Source organism: Dreissena polymorpha, chromosome 1 (genome assembly GCF_020536995.1).
Source record: "Dreissena polymorpha isolate Duluth1 chromosome 1, UMN_Dpol_1.0, whole genome shotgun sequence".
NCBI lineage: Eukaryota > Metazoa > Mollusca > Bivalvia > Myida > Dreissenidae > Dreissena > Dreissena polymorpha.
The window spans coordinates 65,728,445-65,741,838 of record NC_068355.1 but is presented as its reverse complement, the minus strand read 5'-3'; the positions used below and the strand labels follow the sequence as shown (position 1 = coordinate 65,741,838).

The following is a 13,394-nucleotide window of genomic DNA, read 5'->3' as shown; positions in this document are numbered from 1 at the left end:
TATTCACCAGTGAAGGCAATAAGTGCTGTCCCTCATGAGGACTGCACATGCATTATTCACCAGTGAAAACAATAAGTGCTGTTCCTCAAGAGGACTGCACATGCATTATTCATCAGTGAAGGCAATAAGAGCTGTTCCTGATGAGGACTGCACACGCATTATTCACCGGTGAAGGCAATAGGTGCTGTCCCTCATGAGGACTGCACATGCATTTTTCATCAGTGAAGGCAATAAGTGCTGTCCCACATGAGGACTGCACACGCATTATTCAACAGTAAAGGCAATATGTGCTGTATTCATAAGGACTGCACATGCATTATTCACCAGTGAAGGCAAAAAGTGCTGTCCCACATGAGGACTGCACAGGCATTATTCAACAGTAAAGGCAATAAGTGCTGTATTCATGAGGACTGCACATGCATTATTCACCAGTGAAGGCAATAAGTGCTGTCCCTCATGAGAACTGCACATGCATTATTCACCAGTGAAGGCAATAAGTGCTGTCCCTCATGAGGACTGCACATGCATTATTCACCAGTGAAGGCAATAAGTGCTGTCCCTCATGAGGACTGCACATGCATTATTCACCAGTGAAGGCAATAAGTGCTGTTCCTGATGAGGACTGCACATCCATTATTCACCAGTGAAAACAATAAGTGCTGTCCCTCAAGAGGACTGCACATGCATTATTCATCAGTGAAGGCAATAAGAGCTGTTCCTGATGAGGACTGCACACGCATTATTCACCGGTGAAGGCAATAGGTGCTGTCCCTCATGAGGACTGCACATGCATTTTTCATCAGTGAAGGCAATAAGTGCTGTCCCACATGAGGACTGCACACGCATTATTCAACAGTAAAGGCAATAAGTGCTGTATCCATAAGGACTGCACATGCATTATTCACCAGTGAAGGCAAAAAGTGCTGTCCCACATGAGGACTGCACAGGCATTATTCAACAGAAAAGGCAATAAGTGCTGTATTCATGAGGACTGCACATGCATTATTCACCAGTGAAGGCAATAAGTGCTGTCCCTCATGAGGACTGCACATACATTATTCACCAGTGAAGGCAATAAGTGCTGTCCCTCATGAGGACTGCACATACAGTATTCACCAGTGATGGCAATACATGTTGTCCCTCATGAGGACTGCACATGCATTATTCACCAGTGAAGGCAATAAGTGCTGTCCCTCATGAGGACTGCACATGCATTTTTCACCAGTGAAGGCAATAAGTGCTGTCACCCATGAGGACTGCACATGCATTATTCATGGTTTTCCCAGAATGCGGCTCATAGTTTTACACATCAATTTGTTTTGCACATCAATTTGTTTTACACATCAATTTGTTTCGCACATCAATTTGTTTTTCACATCAATTTGTTTTACACATCAATTTGTTTTGCACATCGATTTGTTTTACACATCAATTTGTTTTACACATCAATTTGTTTTACACATCAATTTGTTTTGCACATCAATTTGTTTTACACATCAATTTGTTTTGCACATCAGTTTGTTATACACATCAATTTGTTTTGCACATCAGTTTGTTTTGCACATCAATTTGTTTTACACATCAATTTGTTTTGCACATCAATTTGTTTTACACATCAATTTGCTTTGGACATCAATTTGTTTTACACATCAATTTGCTTTGCATGTTGATGTACAAAGTAATGAACAGACAAACATAATTCGCCCCCTATCTTATTGTTAAATAGTTAGCCACTTGCATTAACAAGTCCCAATTTTGCGGGTAGAAAAGTATGTTAAACTTGTTTTATTTCAATTGTAAAATATTGACATATGATATTTGAATTATAGTTTATAAAATTCCTATCATCAACTCATTTTGCTGCATGACTATACATTTTCATCCCTAGGCACTCCAACCAAGCAGCTACGATCATAAGAAAATGATTTCTAAACTATGCCACATCGACCTACCTAGAGAGTCTCCATATGAGCATGAAGAATGTACCGAGCACATCTCTGTACCGCTTCTTGATCTTGAATAACCTGAAGTGTAACATGATGAGGGAACATAAGTATCAGTACAGGGACTTGTTTACATGAAGAATGTACCGAGCACATCTCTGTACCGCTTCTTGATCTTGAATAACCTGAAGTGTTACATGATGAGGGAACATAAGTATCAGTACAGGGACTTGTTTACATGAAGAATGTACCGAGCACATCTCTGTACCGCTTCTTGATCTTGAATAACCTGAAGTGTTACATGATGAGGGAACATAAGTATCAGTACAGGGACTTGTTTACATGAAGAATGTACCAAGCACATCTCTGTACCGCTTCTTGATCTTGAATAACCTGAAGTGTTACATGATGAGGGAACATAAGTATCAGTACAGGGACTTGTTAACATGAAGAATGTACTGAGCACATCTCTGTATCGCTTCTTGATCTTGAATACCTGAAGTGTTACATGATGGGGGAACATAAGTATCAGTACAGGGACTTGTTAACATGAAGAATGTACCAAGCACATCTCTGTATCGCTTCTTGATTTTGAATAATCTCAAGTGTTACATTATGAGGGAACATAAATATCAGTACAGGGACTTGTTAACAGATTGATAACATCATTATTGTCACATTGAAAAAATAAAATAACACTGCCAGGGAGCGAAAAAACACTGTATGCCAGGCAGCTATGTTTTTTTTACAAACCACAATAATTTACTTAATACTTAGACCTGATAAGATGATAAAACTTAAAAAACAAGAGATATGTTTTTCAGAAACACAATGCCCCCTACTGTGCCACTTTGAATAATTATTTTTTTTTACCTTTGACCTTGAAGGATGACCATGACCTATCACCAATCAAAATGTGCAGCTCTATGAGATACACATGCATAACAAATATCAAGTTGTTATCTTCAATATTGCAAAAGTTATGACCAAGGTTTAAAGTTTTGGGACACACACACACACAAATACAATGACAGACAGGCCAAAAACAATATACCCCCGATCATTCGATCTGGAGGCATTAAAAATGTGTTCCGCTATGATGAGCCAGGGTTACTTAAGTGATTTCTGGAGTTTTTCAAAGGTTAAACTACAGCCAGATAAAGCAAAAGGCCCCATGTCATGTGCACCATGTTTTTCAATGGGCTGGAATCATGTCTCACTCAGTGGAGCAAATGTTAAGTAAACAACCTTTTTACCCAGAAATGAACTCATTCTAACAATGAAGACTGAAAAGAATGCAAAGTTTAATTAGTAAAAATAATCCATGTAAATTTCGTAGATTTTTATGCATTTTATAGAATTATCAACAACAATTGAATTTCAAGACAGCTATCAGGGTCTGCAAAGATGACCTATAAATTTAAGCAGTCTCAGTAAAACAACAATTTTACTTTTCTCAAAGAACAAAGCAGCTAGTGAGAAACAGTCAAAAGGCTTTAGTAATAACACCATAAGGTTCCAATTTGGATGAAATTATTATGATTTATGCCTATTGTAATGCTTCTAACCTCAAAAGTAACCACTATCATTTATACAAACATGTATATATAAGAATTCAGATAAATTATTAAATAACTTGACTCTGTTAAGTTATGTATTACAAATGGATAAATACAAGTTAAATGATTTTTTTTCATTTCTAAGCATGCATGTGTCTAGCACATAACTATTGTAATCCATGAAGGGATATATAGAGGATATTTGTTGGATTTGGTGGAATATTGATTTAAATTCAGGAGTGACCATAAACAAGAGCACCGCATAACGGGTGCCACGTTCGGCAGCAAAAGCTTGTCAATTTTTTTATTTTTTTTTAAAGTTCACAGTGACCTTTACCTTTGACCTAGTAACCCAAAATGGGTGTGGCGTGTAGAACTCATCAAGGTGCATCTACATATGAAGTTTCAAAGTTGTAGGTGGAAGCACTTTGATTTTAGAGCCAATGTAAAGGTTTTAGCACAACCCCGGCGGACAGCTGACGACGAGCAGGCTATGACAGTACTTCGGGTTTTCTCCAAAAACAGCCTCGCTAAAAATGATATTTTCACAGGTGAATTTTTTTTTCTATGAATAGAGTGAATTAAAATCGATATTCCACCAAATCCAACAAAATTTCTTTTTAATTTTTGCTTACAAATAATTATTTTTGTATTTTATGCATTCGGGACATTATAATTTCCCGTTGGGCGCCCCTATGTATTTTAAAAGGAAGTTCATCTGTATGTTTATATCAACATCAATGCAGAGTAGTTGCCCTTGGTTTAATTGCCTTTAATTCGGGGTCACAATGGGGAGATCAAAGATATTTAAAAATAGTCTGGTAAAAAAGGAAAGTTATGGATAATTTCCACTGTTAGTTTTCACTGTTTGAAATAGTGAAATATTAGTTTTAATTCACTGATATTTCTCTATAAACCATCGGAAAGCATTTAATAAATGTTTATATCACTATTACTTATGTTTTGTTTGTGAGTTTAAATTATGTGTCCACTTTAAATAGCACTCAAGAGTTGCATCCCAGTAGATGTCGATGTTTTAGCTCAACCTAGAACAGCATGCTTATAGTGAGCTTTTGTGATCCACTTCATTTACATTGTTAACACTCTAGAGGCTACATCTATTTTCCGATCTTAATGAAACTTAGGTGGCACATTTGTCTTTTCCAAAATCAAAAATGGTATATAAGAGGTAAAAACAAAGCTTGATAATTGTCTAGAAGTCACATTTAAAGTAAAATTATAATAAAACTTGGTCAGAACATTTGTTCTTATGATGTCTTCGTGGAGTTCAAATAAGGTTGTGTTATGTGGAAATAAATTGCGGCCAGTGAACATGTCAATTTTTCTTATATGGCTATAATGTTAAAACTTTGATAACACAATATAATTAACTTTTTTAGTCAAATCTTCAGTAAACTGTGGTCACAATGTTCTTCCTGATGATATCTTGTCAGAGGTCAAACATGGTTTTGGTCCGCTGAAAAACATGGCTGCATGGTGACGGGCAAGTTTTTTTATTTGACGATAGTGACCCTTTCAGCAGCTTGTGAACACTTATAAAACTTGATCATTGAGATTCAAAAACTAGATGACTGTGTCAAACTACATGCTTGTGAACAGTCTAGCACAATTTTAATCAAATTTGCTCAAAATATGTTCCAAATTTAATCTCAAACAAGGGTTGTTTGTAAAACATGCATGCCCCCCATATTGGCTGTCAGTTGTAGTGGCAGCCAATGTGGGAATTCGTCTTTTTTCACTGTGACCTTGACCTTTGACTTAGTGACCTGAAAATCAATAGGGGTCATCTGCCAGTTATAATCAATGTACCTATGAAGTTTCATGATCCTAGGCCTAATTATTTTTGAGTTATCATCGCACTGTCGGTCAGTCTGTCTGTCCATCCGTCAAACTTTTCGTGTCCGCTCTCTAATTTAAGTAGTTTTCACCAAACTTGGTCAGAAGTTGTATCTAGAAAATGTCACGCCATGTTCGCACATGGGTCATGCCTGGCCAAAACAAGGTCACGTGGTTACTTAGTGCGTTTCAAACATTCAGCATGATGACCGCTCTGAAATTCAAGTAGTTTTCATTCAATCTTCCCCAAACTTGGTTAGAAGTTGTATCTATATATTGTCTACGTCAAGTTTGAACATGGGCCATGGCCGGCCGAAAACTAGGTAACGGGGTCACTTAGTGCATTTGAAACATTCAGCATGGTGTCTGCTCTTTATTTCAAGTAGTTTTCATCTGATCTTCACCAAACTTGGTCACACTTTTTAAAATTCTTAAAATTTGTTTATGCTATTGCGGTTTCAAGTTCTTAGCATAATTCTTCCTATATTGTAACAAATTTTCTTCTAAGATTAGTTAGTTTTCTTTTGCACAAACACAATGGAATCTCATAAAGAAAAAATTGATAAAATATTTTCATCTAATCAAAACTTGATAGAGTCTGGTATAGACATTACCAGATATCTGTGATTTAGTAACATATACTCTGAGATTATGCATTCAGCTGCAACACATAACAATACACCAGAATCCACCTGCTTTAATGTGCTACATGTCATGAAAAAGACTGCCATAGAAACAAGTACAATTTATTCAATGCTTTGCTTTAGAGAGTATAAGGAACTGTTTTTCTACAGATGACAAGTAGATACGTGCATTCCTGTTAGTTGCATGCAAAGAATTGGCAGAAAAAAACATCTACAAACTGCAGCAGATGACATATGTAACAAACAACAAAATTTAAATACTGAACGCCTGTTATGCAGCAAACTTATAGTTTAATAAAAATAAAGGCGATGTATATCTCAAAAACATTTACAAAGTTATGCTTTTATGTAGTGACAAAGTTACAGTTGGGGGCATCCGTCCCGGGTGTACATTGTCCAGGGTAATCATGGAACTTAGGCTAGAAATCCATGGTAGAACATGGAATTACATGGAAATCCCTGGAATTTGAAACGGTTTCCAGGGTTTTCTAGGGTTTTGTTCTTGAAATGTCCATGAAATGTGGACTTTTTTTCCAGCATTTTCCAGCTTTGGATGGAAAAGCATGGAAAAGGAATGAAAAACGCTGGATTTAAGCTGGATAACTATGGACAATATTTCCAGATAACATGGAAAGTGGAACATAGAATTTTTTAAGCATGGAAAATACTTTAACATTTTCAGTTGACCCTGGAAAAAACTTAGACTTTTTAAGAGGAGAAAATAACTTGTAAAAATGCAACACATTTTATTCAAAGTTAATCACAGTTTAACAATTTACACAACATATGAATAAAACATAAAACAATTTGCATAGTTTAATTACATTGAAAAATTATATATAATACACAGAAAGCAATATAGAAAAAAATATCATTCAAAATAGTGCAGCAAGTTCTTTCTTATATTCTAAAAAAATACTTTGAAATACATGCAAAGTTTTATTATGAACTAAAATTTTCTAAAAATCTGATCACAAAATTGCAATATTAGACTTAACCTTACTGTGTACCAAATGTCATTTTATTACAATAAGATCCCTTTGTTATGATAGTTTACCTTAATACAACACTTAAAGTACATGTAAATCTACTACATGTATTTAACATTATTATCTTTGAATTTGCTTAGAGTAAACTTGATCAATTAAGGGCTGTATGCAAGTTGAAAATTGTCCAGTAAATGTAAACCTGTTTATCAGTAGTGTTTTGTTGTAAGATTTCCATTTGGTCCCTCTAATCTTTGTATTCCCCCCAGTTATTAACAAAGAATTCATGGGTATTTTGATGCTACATACACTGATAAGACCGACTCTGGTTCAGAGTGAATCAGAAATTTTGAAATAACCATAATGTTTGCCAGACTTGTTACTGACTGGCTTGAAAATTTGAAATGAAGTCTGAAAGCAATGTTTGGACTTTTTTATTTGAAGTTTTGATAATATGATGAAATAACATACTTTGATTAACATTCTGAATAATTTGGTAAACTGTAGAAATCAACATTCTGTGTGTAAAAAAGCTGAAAAGAGTGATTCTGTGAGTTATGATGGACCTTTTTTGAATGCTCTGAACTACTGAACATGTTTGTGTCTTTTTCGGAGTAAGCTGTATTAAGCCAGCTTTTTACCTTACCTGACCTTTGTAAGTGTCCAATAAAATTCAAATAAAATTTCCCGCGGCTAGGTACGAATGAATACACTTCATTTATTCCATTGGCTGATTTGAGTATACCACCAGAACATTGGAAACATATCCGCGTCTTTGTAACACTGTTTTACTGCATTAAACAATTTTATTTCTAATGAAAAGGCTTAATAGATAGAACAGTTTTACACTCAATTCTCGACATCAATACAGTTTGTGTGTGCACCTTTTATTTTCAGAGAATTACCAGCGCAACGCATTTATACTTAAAGGCTATGTTCTCATATTTAGTACTTACTTCCATATTCTTGTCAACATGTTAACATGTAAAAGTATATAGAGCAGTGGAAGCGAGGCCTCACTTTAATACATTACATTTCAACCCGCGAGGTATCGGGTCAATTCGCGGCCAGTGTATGAATGTCAGAGTTTATATACAGGTCATCACCGGAGTTTGCGGCCAGTAAAATTAGTTATATAATAAATACGCTATCCGTGAACTAGGTGACCTGGAATTTTCTTTAGACCAGAAATATGCAGATTCTTAATGTGTTTTCAACAATACAATGATAAATATTATTTTTGATTAACTTAACAATAATTATTCCACCATATTGACCAATGTATTAAGCATGATTATGGATACTGTTAATAATCGAATCAAATAGCGATGCCCGACAAACCACTAAAACAGGTTTGTTCGAAGAACGCGCCTATAAATACGGATACTTCTCGTGTGGCCGGTTGACTCTTATGTTTTAATTTCACTTCCATTCTTCTTTTGGTTTTCTGTTTTGTATCTATAGGTTTATGACCAGCAATATGTAATAATGTAAAATAAGCCGCGAAAACTCCGCGTAACATCCCGTACTGCGTGTGATGCAGCTAAGAACTGCACAGAAAAAAGACATTTGCTATCCTTGATCTCATTCATTGAACTATCAACGCCGTATATCTTTTTTAAAGATATTTCTTGATTTACTTTGTATTGTTCTCTTATAATGCTGTGTTTATTATAATAATATTGTTTTACAGTAATATCTGTTTTGGCATGTGGTTAACAGTTAAAATGAATGCTCAACCCAGTTATCTTGGCAGTATTTTCACATTACATAAAAGACATAATGCAGTCAAAGTTGTATGTGTGTATCTTACAAAATAAACATGGCTGTAATGATTAATTGCTTAATATACAGTGACCTAATAAAATGGCAATATGACCAATACTTTAATTTATTTATAAATAACAAAAAATCTGCCATTTAATGTTAAGCTTTTTTCAGATATAAGATAGCTATGGCAGATTCCAGGCAGCATGTAATCTGGAAAACCCTGGAAAAAATTCTATGGTTTTCCAGATGACATGGAGTATTCGGACGGTATTTTTTTCTTGCTGGCTGGAAAACCCTGGAAAATGTTCCAGGGTTTTAACTTGCAGGCTGGAAATTGTTCCAGGCTATTTCCTCATACCATGGACAATTTTCCGTTTTTTTTTTAAATATTGATGCTGAAAAAGGCTGGAAACTTAGTCCGAATACTCCAGCCTCATATTTTCCATGGCTTTCCATGCAAAACCCTGGACAATGTACGCCCGGGGTGTCGTGTGGACACATTTCTTGTTTGCCTTACATTTATGAAACTTGGTCTTGAAGAACAAAGCCTTTCACCCATTTTTTTTATCAGGAAGAGAATTCCACATTTTTCTTCTGCTTATTGCTTTGACCCATTTGTAGTCCTTATTATAGAAAGTTGTATTTAATTAAAGATCTTTCTTACTTAATTCAAATTTTAAAGGCTTCATTTCAAATTAGATTTTGATGAGCAGCAAACAGCATAAAACCTGAATAGACAGCGAGTTACTCGATGGTTGTTATGGTTTTATGCTGTTTGCACATAGCCCTTTTTACTTTACTTCTGAGTGGGAAAGGTGTAAGACCTTCATTTTAGTAGTTCAAATGATGAACATCATTTAAATGTACACAGGGAAATAAAACTCTTAATAACATGAAAGTGAAAGTAAACACTCCAAACTCTACAAAACTGAATACCCTTAGAGCCTTGTCATCAGAAAAATGGGATTTATGCATGTGAGTTAAATGCAGTCTGCACAGGCTTATCTGTGACAATATTTTCTGCCCAAACTGGATTTTTGTTTAGAATAGACTGCACAGGCTTTTCTGAATGACTTTTTTCACAAATGACTCGCGTTCTTAGAAAACTGGGCATAATGCATGTGCGAAAAGTGTTGTCCCAGATCAACCTGTGCAATCTGCACAGGCTAATCAGGGACAACACTTTCCGCTTTATGATATTTTTTGTTTAACTGAAGTCTCTTTTGCACAAATCCAATTTAGGCGGAAAGTATTTTAAACTGATTTTTTAAAATGCATACAGAAAACAAAAACTTATCGAGTTCTAAAAACAAAAGTTAACATAAATGTGTGACACTTAAGACTCGACTATCAATTAAAAATCATGTTATCCTCGAGTGACCCGAATAGACGCTGCCCTAATTCGACGCGATTTTTGTTTTGCCTCTGTTTGATACATAAGCGACATCTGTTGACGTCATACAATAGCACATGGTACACTACGCACAATTCACTATAGTTGTTGTTTGTTATGTGGAAAATAGCGGGTTAAAAGGTAAGATATGGTTGATTGGTTTGCAATTGATGGATTTTTATGTATTTTACTTAATGCTAAACTCTTGTACACTTTACACCCAATTGTCTTTGTAAATAAGACCGTGGGATAATGCATCAGTTTCGTCTGCAAAAGTTCACTATTTTATTCATAAGTCACGTGACTGCCATTTGACAAAACATCGTATAAATAGATTAATTTTCACTATGAAAAAGGTGTACGCGTAAACTTTGATTTGAAGTCCGAATATGTTTTTGGTTATGCTGTAATACAATTTAAACTACATTTAGCAAGTGTTTATGTTGGTAATTGCATATCGATGGTCCCAATTTAAAATGACGAACCTACATTTTTGGCATTTCGCGATTTTGATACTGTGCAAAGCGTGAAATCAATGCACATATACCCCCAAAACAACAAAATAGTTAACCAATCGCAACAGCTCCATAAAGTCACGTGATGTAATGACGAACCGCAATTGCTTGAAGTCAAAATAACGAAGCTGAAAAAAATTGTTACGTCGGCATTTTGCGCGCTTATTAATATATTAAAGTATCAATATAGCCATGTATGTTAAGGCAAATTGACGAAACGTAAACGTTCGCTTATCAAAAAATTAAATGATGTACATTTTATAGCATTGATAAACGCAAAAAGATATCAAAATAATATAAAATGTTGAGGTATTAACTTAGTAACTTGTGGCCGCAACTAATAGCTTGTTCCTACAACTTATTAAGTTGAGGTTTCAACATAGTAAGTTGTTCCTTCAACTTAATAACTTCTGGCCGCAAGTTACTATGTTATAACCACAACTTAATGTGTTGTGGGAACAACTTATTAAGCTTCGACCACAACATAGTTTAAGCAATCAGATAGGCCGTTTCATCTTTACCGTTTTATCACGTTTAGTACCTGTATACGCGTAATATTGTGTGCCGATTTGAGCACTATCCCTGTAAGCTATGGATCCCGGGATTGAGTCCCTGTCTGAGCACTTGCCTTGTTTGCGACTGGGTTCAGGGTTCCATCCCCGGTCTGAGCACTAGCAACGTACGCGTCGGGTCCCGGTTTCGAGTCCCATGTTTTTTGGATTTGAACCCGGGACCCTTCTTGTAAAGGGCGATTCCTCTGACCGGAGCTCGATCCCGGGAACCATCGTTTACGAGGCGAGTGCAAGATGCCTAAGTTTTCGACGGTCTGAAAATCTAATTAGGAGTTATCGACGGCCCCGGGTTTCGAATCATAGTACGAGCACTAGCCCTGAAAGCTTTGGGTCTCTAGATCAATCCTCGGTTTGAGGATTTACCCTAAAAGCGACGGCTCATTTCCGATGTGAGAATTTGCACCAACAGTGACCGGTCCCGGGTTCGAGCCCCAGTCTGAGTACTAGCCCTGAAAGCTATGGATCCCGGGTTCAAGCCTGTGTCTTACCACTTACCCAGTAAGGGAAGGATCCCGGTTGCGACCCTCAGTCTGAGCGTTCGCACCGAAAGCTAAAGGTTCACACAGGGACTTGAACCAAACAGCCGTCGCTAACATACCATACTGAGCACTCGCCTTCTAAGCGACCGGCTGCCGAAATGAGCACAAGCTTCGTAAGCAACATTTCCCGCGTTCGATTCCCGAAATGAGAGCTAGCCTCGCAAGCTATGGGTGTTCTGGTTCTAGCGCCGGTCTGAGCACTAGCCCTGTAAGCTATAAATCCCGCATTTTTCGGGTCCGGCGCTAAGACTAGGACTTTGATCAGGGTCCGTTCGCTTAAATGGCAAGTACTTAAACCGGGATTTGAGCCCGGGGCCCATAGCATACAGGGTGAGTGCTCAAGCAGGGCATCCAAACATGGATCAGTTACGTAGGGAGCGAATGCTCAGACTGGGATCCAAGTCGCTTACAGGGAAAGTCCTTAGACTGGGGCTAAAACCCAAAGACCCATCGTTTAAAAAGGGGGGTATCAGACCTGGATTCCCAACCGGAATCCGTCGCTTATGTGCCTAGTTTTCACACCAGGGTTCAAACCCTGAACCAAGTCGCTAACTTGGCGATCTCTCAGATAGGGGCTCAAATCTGAAATCCATGGCTTACATGGCAAGTGCTCAGATAGGGCTCGAACGGGGGATCCATAGCTAACAGGGATAGTGCTCGAACCCGAGCATCTAGTAAAATAAGGGGTACTAATTGTGATAAAACGGTAAAGATGAAAAGCCCGATCTTATTGGTTAAACTTAAATTAGTGGCCTCAACATAGTTAGTTGGTCCCACAAGTTATTTAGTTGAGGCAACAACTAATAAGTTGTGGGAACAAGTTATGAAGTTGTCGCCACAAGTTTCTGAGCTGAGGCCTCAACTTAATAAATAAGTTGTTCCCACAAGTTATTTTGTTGAAGGAATAACTTAATAAGTTAAATGAACAAATTACTAGGTTGAAGTTTTGGGAGCAAGTTATGAAGTTGTGGCCACAAGTTACTAAGCTGAGGTCTCAACTTAAACAGTTGTGGGGACAACGTACTTAGTTGTTTCCACAAGTTATTTTAAAAATTGTTCCCACAAGTTACTAAGTTGAGGCCACACTATAAATAAAGAATTGCGGTTGTCACCTCTGTTCCACCGTGTAAAACAGAAAAACACGCATTGCTTTGCTATATCTAACGGAAAAAATGGACAAATTTATTCTATTGAAACAAAATCTCTTACAATAAGCTGTCCAATTTGCCGAAACATCACATAAATGCAAGTCTAAATGACGAAGATACATTTTACAGCAGATTTATTAACTTAACGTCAAATTAGTTCCATACGAACATGGTTCATCATGCGACACTTTTAAAAATGTTTAAAATAATCTTTATTTGACTTTGTGCAAGAAATGTTTAACAAAAATACGTCTCCTGAAAACTTGTGTTTTTGTAGGTTCGACATTTTAAATTGGGACCATCGATATTATGTTTATTCCTTATTTTCATTTTCTTAATTATAATTGTAGGTTCCACAAAAGAAGTACATGTTATATTCACCTACTTCCATAAACACAGCTTATGACAAGGGGTTGCTGACAGGGTCCCCTATTAACCACTGCCAGAAAGTGTGGCATCCCAAATTTA

The 13,394-nt window shown here is 36.7% G+C and overlaps 1 protein-coding gene across 2 annotated transcripts in view; it reads right to left on the bottom strand.

Moving 5' to 3' along the window:
* LOC127832944 (two pore channel protein 1-like) overlaps positions 1–13,394 on the bottom strand; it is a 119,505-nt gene that overhangs the window by 26,981 nt on the left and 79,130 nt on the right. For both annotated transcript variants that reach the window (XM_052358356.1, XM_052358357.1), the window contains exon 18: positions 1,953–2,024. In XM_052358356.1, the coding sequence (XP_052214316.1) occupies positions 1,953–2,024 (72 nt within the window). The remainder of the gene's footprint in view (positions 1–1,952; positions 2,025–13,394) is intronic.